Source organism: Ochotona curzoniae, unplaced genomic scaffold (genome assembly GCF_017591425.1).
Source record: "Ochotona curzoniae isolate NIBS_2020 unplaced genomic scaffold, NIBS_Ocur_1.0 scaffold_4506, whole genome shotgun sequence".
NCBI classification, from domain to species: Eukaryota; Metazoa; Chordata; class Mammalia; order Lagomorpha; family Ochotonidae; genus Ochotona; species Ochotona curzoniae.
In genome coordinates, this window is record NW_024467119.1 from 30908160 (window position 1) to 30915900 (window position 7741).

At 45.9% G+C, this 7741-nt stretch overlaps 1 protein-coding gene across 9 annotated transcripts in view; it reads right to left on the reverse strand.

The window, feature by feature from the left end:
• The window catches only part of SNCA (synuclein alpha), a 91025-nt gene extending 88288 nt beyond the window's left edge, over positions 1–2737 (reverse strand). For 4 of the 9 annotated variants that reach the window (XM_040967516.1, XM_040967515.1, XM_040967514.1 and 1 more), the window contains exons 1-2: positions 2618–2737; positions 960–1105 (exon numbers count right to left, since the gene is read on the reverse strand). In XM_040967516.1, coding sequence (XP_040823450.1) covers positions 960–1080 — 121 coding nt within the window. In that variant the 5' untranslated portion in view covers positions 1081–1105; positions 2618–2737. Of the gene's footprint in view, positions 1–959; positions 1106–1430; positions 1452–1828; positions 1902–2448; positions 2473–2617 lie in introns of those variants that run through there. The other 5 variants (XM_040967508.1, XM_040967507.1, XM_040967509.1 and 2 more) reach the window with 5 other exon arrangements.
• Between the last annotated feature and the right edge of the window lie 5004 nt (positions 2738–7741).

Consider the following 7741-nt stretch of genomic DNA (forward strand, 5'->3'; position numbering starts at 1 on the left):
GACTGCTCATCCTGTGGCACCTGAGAGCGTAGTAGACCTCAGAGGAGAAACAGCAGAGGAAAAATGGGCCCACATGCATGTGTGTGTACATACAGTTCTCCAAAAATGTCTCCTGGGAAAAAATGTATGCATTTATGCATACATTTCAAAAAAAATGGCAGTGAAATAAACATCCTTTAATTCCATTTCCCATGAGGCATTTGAAGCACCCTCCAGGGCGATATGTGTATGTGTGTCCATTTGTTCCCCAAGGAATTGAAGGAATTTGTGAAATGACACCCAATTTAACACAGTTCAAAATACAGAAAAGAACCTCAAGCTCTTAGTGGAATTTAGAAGGAAGCGGAAGGGCAGGCACCGAGTGCATTATTATTTGCTGCATGCCACTTGGTGAATAAATTACTGAAATATTCTGAAGATGTTAGCAGCAGCGTCCAAGCACTTTCCTGAACACTTGGACCCATGCTGTCACCATGAGTGACTGCACCCCAGAAGCTCCTCTTCCCATTTTGGAGGCACACACACAGCACTGGGCTGCAGCAACATCTCATGCATAACAAGCACGCAACCAAATTAGTAAATGTTACTCACATGACAAAAGAAATCAAAAGCCCACAAATGACTTGGATTCTTAGGACTATTTTTCACTTTACAATAAAGACAGTTTGGCAAACTGTCCTCTGGATAAAGTCCAACCTTCATTGAAAAAGAGAATTTTTTAAAAAGTTTTAAGTGTTACTGTGACATTTAATAATCAGGGAGAACAAAAATTAGCTACATTTTTCAAGGTCGGCTCAAATGTACACTTTCCCATTCACCTACCTACACGTACTTCTGACTCAATCCATCCTTTTGAAATGTGATGACACAAGAACAAATCGAGTGGGAAATGGCAGTGTTTTTGTATTGATCCTTTGAACCGGGGTTAAATATTGACATGACATTTGGGGCTTACCTACCTACATAGAGAACACCCTCTTTTGTCTTTCCTGCAGCTTCTGCCACACCCTGCTTGGTTTTCTCAGCAGCAGCGACAACTCCCTCCTTGGCCTTTGAAAGCCCCTTCATGAAGACATCCATGGTTAAGGAATTTCTCTACACCACACTGAAAAAAAACACAAAATACACACTGAGTGAGAACTTCCGGGCAACGGAAATCAAACTTCAAGCCATACAGGGTAAAAACAAAACTAAAACATTTTTAAAGACATTAAAAATCAGTAGAAATCCCCCCAAAGTGTGCACAATCTTTGATGTGACTCCTCACTTCATACATCTAGACAAAGCAATGTTCCTCCCCAATCCTGAGCCCCTGAAGCTTTTGCTCTAGAAATTTCCCCCTCTCCCTGGAACAGGTCTGGCAGCCTAAAGGCTGATGAGGGTGTACATCTGAGCTGCTCATCATCTCAAAAGCACAGCTGCATGAATACCTGGGGTCCTTCCTTCAACTTCCCAGGGGCCAAGGGTGACCCACGCTAAGTAAGTGAAAAGCCGGTTTAGAGGAAAGACCGCAGGAAAAGGAGGGAAGCTGAAGGTCCAGGTCAGGTGCATTCTTTAAAGGAATTCCAGAAGAGGATGAACAGGTGGATCTCAGGGAAAGGAAAGGCACTAGGCACTCAGCAAGTGGCTGAACCTCAAGCCAACCAAGGCGCACAGGGGCTCTTGTCTGATTGCACCAGAGCCCTCCAGCTCCTTCCGCTATCTACCCGGAGCACGCGCTGGTCTGTACCCGCGAGGAGCATCCACACCCATGCCAGGCGCCACAGGCAGTAGCAGCATCCCGGCACCCTCAGCAGACCTCGCGCCGCACTTGTTAACCCCTTACTACCTGTTGACTTGCCTTCTCTGGGCTTCATTTACTGCGGTCAAAGCTGCCGCGTCACTTCTCAGAGAACAGGTGCCTGGAGGGATGTTTAAGGCAAAAGAAAAGTTGGAAGCTTGAGCTCCATCCAGCACCCTGCGTTTCCGCAGGGAAAATACATGGATAAATAAAAGCGCACCGGAGAGAAGTCGCTGGTCCCCAGTATTCCGAGAGTTCGGGGAGGCGAGGGGCATGTTGGAGGCAGGGGAAAGTCGGGTCAATGTCGTCTAATGAAGTTCACCCAAACGGCTCGCACCCCCGCCGAGCCCGGACACATCGGTCAAGGGGTGCATCCCCTTCCCCGCATCTGCGGCGTGCCCCCTCACTCTGGATTTTCTCCAGTATTCCCAAAGACGCCCTTTCAGAGCCACAGGTACTCACCCGAATCCTCTTCTCCTGATTGCTCCCTTCCCCCCCCCCCCCCGTTCCCGTTAAACAATTCCCAAGTATTATTTAACTGGGTATAGGGTGGGGACGAGAGCGCACAGGAAGGGCGGAGGTGGCACCACCATACGAAAGGTCCCCTTAGGAGGCTGCGGTCAGCGCAACCCCTGGAGGCGCGGGGTGTGAGAGGCACGCGCGCAAACCTGTCGTCGAATTGCCACTCCCCGGTCCCCTTCCTTATATGCCCCCGCCCCTGGGCCCCGCACCATAGAAGAGGAAGAGAGCAGGGGTCGCCAGAGACGGCTAGAGGGGGACGAGAGGCAGGCTCAGGGCGGGGCTGGGTCTCGAGTCCCATTTGGGGCCGGCACACACCTGGCTCCGCTGCAGCAAAAACGTCGCTCCGCCGTCGACCCGCTCCTGGGCCTCTGGTCGCCCCGCCGTTCCTCCTCCTCCTCCTCCTCCACCACCACCTCCTCCTCCCCTCTAGCTCCCAGATCTCCTCGACTCACCGCCCCCACGGCTGATTTGTCAGCGCCTCTCCCCGCCCCTCTCCCGCGCCTGCTGCGCTCCCAGCGCGTGCTCTGGGCTCCCGTGCTCGGTGGGGAGGGGGCGGGGGCAGGTGGTCCTTGGAACTGCAGCGGCCCACCACCACTGGGAAGCAGGAAGGCGGGATGCGCTGCGCTTCAGCACACAGTCAGGGTCGTCTGAACCCTGCGGAGATACGGAGCGCCTCAGGCTCGGGCTGCTGTCGCTCCCTCTTTCCTCCCCCTCCTTCTCAGTCTCCGCCTTTGCACTGGTTCCTCGGATAAATCCTAGACCCCGGCGGAGTCAAGCTTTGGCCCTGGGGACCGAGAAGTGGGCGTCCAAGCCTATACTGCTTGGGAGAATGGAGGGAGGAGACTCGGGGTGCAGCAGGAGCGCCTTCACCTGCACCGAGTCAGCCTCGCCTGGTGACACCAAGGACTTCGCCGAGGGATGCCTCGTGCAGGGTCGCTTTTGTTCCAACATCCTCCAGGTTTTCACTCACTCTTAACCCCGGGTGACCCCGAAAGGATCCCTGGAGCAGGCTGGAGTCTACCTGGCAAGAGTTACAGGTCGAGAAGGCTGGAAGGGACTCGGCAAATCCTTTTCCCACCCGACTCTCACCATTTTCTTTTCCACCAATCAGCGGCTGCCAGACGCTGATTCCGCGCCCCCTCCCCCGCCCATCTGTAGAGCAAGCAATAAATATTTCCCAGCCGTCGAAAATGATGAGTCCTCAGGCTTTTCGCTGTGGAAATGGCAAGTCGTTTCCAGATCCCAGGATATGATTTGGGAAGCAAATCCAGAGTGGTCCACGCAGCCCTCCAAGCTGACAACACACACACACACACACACACACACACACACACACACACACACACACACACACACACACCAGGGAGCCCCAGCTGATTTCTGCATCGCTTAAGGCATTTTCATCTGTCAGTGCCCTGTGGAAAACAACTGTTCCTGGATCGCACCAAAAGAGAACCTAGCCCCTCCCTCCAGTGGCAGGCCTTGCTCTTCAAGCCCGCAAAGTCTTAGTGCCAAAGGAACGAACAAGGCTTTTTTGCTGCATGGTTTGTTTTTCTGACTCCGTTTGGATTCTGGACATTTAATTTAATTTGATTTGATTTCAGCCTATCAAACACAATTTAAAACCACACAGGACAGAAGAGAATGGTTATTAGTAAGGAAGGGATAGAGGTATAGAGAGAGAGTTCTAGTGTCAAAGATGGAGAGATGATAGGTTCTAGACATAATACACAAATACGATAGAGAGATGATAGATAGATAGATAGATAGATAGATATGGGTGGTATAAATGATACACACAGGTTCTGTGGGGAAAGTGTGCAACTGGAGCTCAAGTTGTATTGCTTAAATCCATCCTCACACTTTTCATCTGTTCTTTTGAGAAGCAGCTTTTCCACAATGCTCATGTTTTGTTTCCTTGGGATGAGTAAAAGAAGGCTGAATGTGGGAATCAGTTTGTGCTATGATCTTGATACCGTAAGCATGTTAGGTGCCCCTCTTCCCAGTTTTCTGTTTTGCAAATCAGGAGGTGAACTAAGTGACCCCTTCTCTTTGTGGATGATGGGAAATGTTCAGAAATGTGGAAAGGCAAAATAAAGGACTATCACATGAGCATCACCCAAGTTGCACAATTTTTGATGCCTGAGCTATCATCCCAGCTATAAGCAAACCACTGTATCACTACCAACTTTCATGTTTTGAGTCAATTCCAAGCTCTTCATCTATATTTTCATCTGTAAATGCTTCAGCACACACTCACAAAATATAAGAATTATGAAACATAATTGCCACAGCATGAGAAAATTCATATTCTGAAGCATAATCTATATAGAGTAAATGCTAAGATTTTCAGTAAAATCTTTCTAGAAAAATCTGCACTATTTGAAGACCTGCAACATTTTTATCACCTCACAAAGTCTGGAGATCACTTCTTAGATGTGTACATTCCAGCACGTTGTGAACTTTGATTCCTATGTGTTTGACTTCTTTTGTTCAGTATAATTTCATGAGGGTCATTCATGAAGTATTGGTTTGCTTCTTTTTTATAACTTTTCATTCCTGCCAATTACACATATTTTCCACCATGACCAATCACAAACAGACCATTAAAATGGTCTAATGGATGATGGTATGTGACCTGTTTGTAGATTAACAGGTACCTTCTTGAGACCTAGAACTGCAGACTGAAGAGATAAATAAAATGACAGCTCCTGCAGGTGTCATGAGCAAACCAGTGAGTCGTTTGGGGATCACTATGCTTCCTAGAACATAGAACATTCCCATCCTTTTATAGAACAACTTGTGTTTGGCAAATCTCTAAAAGACTGTATTATTTATTTATAGTAAATAGATATACTATGTTTTATGTCAGTTGTATAGACAGGGAAACTGAGGTTCAAAGAGTAGTGGAAATAAACAATTGGAGAGCTGACGTCATCTATAGATTGTTTCAGAAATCACAATCGTCGCCTGAGTCCACAGTTCCTCTCTGAAGCCTCATAGATTGGGTAGAGTACACAGTGGGGAGGAAGCGGTGGGACCCAGTTGTGTTACCAATAGCCCTTGAATTTGGATATCACAATTGAATTCAAACAGAACATATGCTTTATTAAACAATGTTCATACTTTGCCTTTACTATGGGAGTTCCCCAAGCACTCCCACACAGGATGCAGGCGTGTTACATTAACCTGCTCCATCTAGCACCAATCCTGACGAGAACATTTTCATAATTAACACACATGTATTTTCTTTTCTTTTGCCACTTGAAATCTCAATATTTTACCACACATTAATAAGATCACTTTATTTACATTTAATTCAGTAATTTCACTATAAATTAACATTCAATGCGATGCATGATTTCCCTAAACGCTATTTTCTCCACATAGCAACCAAATATTTAGGTATGTCTTGGGATAAGCTTGTGTTATAGCAAAAACGGCAGAGTAAAATGATATGAAAGAAAGGAAGTGTCCTTTACCAAGTGATTACAGAGAGGGAAAGAGCTCATTTCATAGGCTTAGGTATAGAAAACACAAATTTTGAGTAGCTGACCTTGATTGCTTGTGAACATAGCATGTGATGTTGGTCCTTAGGTCAACTGCTTCTTCTCTAGATGGACCTTCCTCTCATCTCGAGAAACAGAGGTAATGAGATCTCAGTAGACTGTGGAAACAGAAGGGAAAACCAATGCGTACTGTTGAGATGGCATAGGAGGTGAGCATGAGACAGAGCAAGTAACTCCAAAAATGAGGAGGAAATGAAGAGGAAGTATGGTATCCAAAGGAGTTTCTCTAATTTGATCCCATGGGCAACTTCCTTTTGCTTATGAAATATCATTGGCAACAAGACATCATGGGCAACAATATAGAGTGACAATAACCTATGACCATGGGAAAACATTGTGTGAGGCATGTAAAATTCTATTAGATATCATTTTTCACATCCTTGAAGTGGCTCTTTTTTGTCCTTACAAATAGAAAGCCATTCAAGATTCAAAAATTAAATACTTTTAAGCCAGTTAGAAGAGAGATTTAAACAGTACAAGTTCTAAGAAACCAGAAATAAAGACTTTAAAACGAGAAAGCAAAAGCATTATTGGTGAGCTTCAGAAATGCCCTCTGGTGAGCATGGCAATTTCCAAGAGTACAGGAATGAGTACAATCTAAACGCAGGGATTTACTGAGGCTTAGGTACTCATTAGTCAGGACTCAGAACATATCACTAGTCTAGCTTTTGGTTTTTTATTATATTATATTTTATTTTATTTTATTATTTCATTTTATGACACAGTTTCATTGGCTCTGGGACTCCCCGAGCCCTCCCCACGTATTGAATTCCTCCATATTGTTACAGTAGTACACTCCATAACCAGCCATGATTCCTTCATTGCGGGCATGGACCATGCAGGGAGTCCAGCATCTTATTGTCCAGATAAATTCAACAGTTTCATTGGGAGATCATCCTTGGTCTGAAAGTGGAGCTGGCAGAGTATCATCCCCTCCTACAAAAAGCCACTACACATCTTCAACGAAAGGAAGAAACATGGAAACTAACAACATCATGAGGTTAATTGACATGGTATTGAGTGACCAATATGTTAGAAAATGCAAGTTCTTTTTTTTTTTAAAGATTTATTTTATTTTTATTGGAAAGGCAGATATACAGAGAGAAGAGACAGAGAGGAAGACTTTCCGTCCAATGATTCACTCCCCAAGTGAGCACAACGGCTGGTGCTGCACCAATCTGAAGCCAGGAGCCGCTTCCAGGTCTCCCACACAGGTGCAGGGTCCCAAAACTTTGGGCCGTCCTTGACTGCTTTCCCGGGGCACAGGCAGGGAGCTGGATGGGAAGCGGGGCCGCCGGGATTAGAATCAGCACCCATATGGGATCCTGGGCGTGCAAGGCGAGGACCTTAACCACTGCGCCATCACGCCAGGCCCCCAAAAATGCAAATTCTTAACCATATTCTGTAACTACTTCATTGACATCTCAACTTAGTATATACACAACTGGTTGCTATAAACCTTAAACTGGTTGTAGGGTACTATTCAGCTGTCTCTTGTCTATCTTCATTTTTATATTTAGCAGCTTATAGTATTCAAGTGTGAATTTTGCTGAACTTTACGAGTTTTGGGATAGTCCAAACAGGTTTATAACTCTAAGAAGCCCTTTGTTAATGATTGAGGAGCAGAACAATTTTAGGAGGGGTGTGCAGAGAAATTTTCAATGCCTTAGTGAGGAGTAACTGATCTTTGTGTCCTACCTAGTAAGGTATATGGGAGTCCAAGCTGACTTTTTCCTGTCTGTTTAAAGCTTTCCTTATTTGTCTCTGTCTGTCTATCTGATCTAATTTTGGGGGCTCCAGCACAACCCTGGTGGTCATTGCAAGAGAGCGTGCGGAACCAAAGTTGGAACTAAATAAGGACCATAGAAAG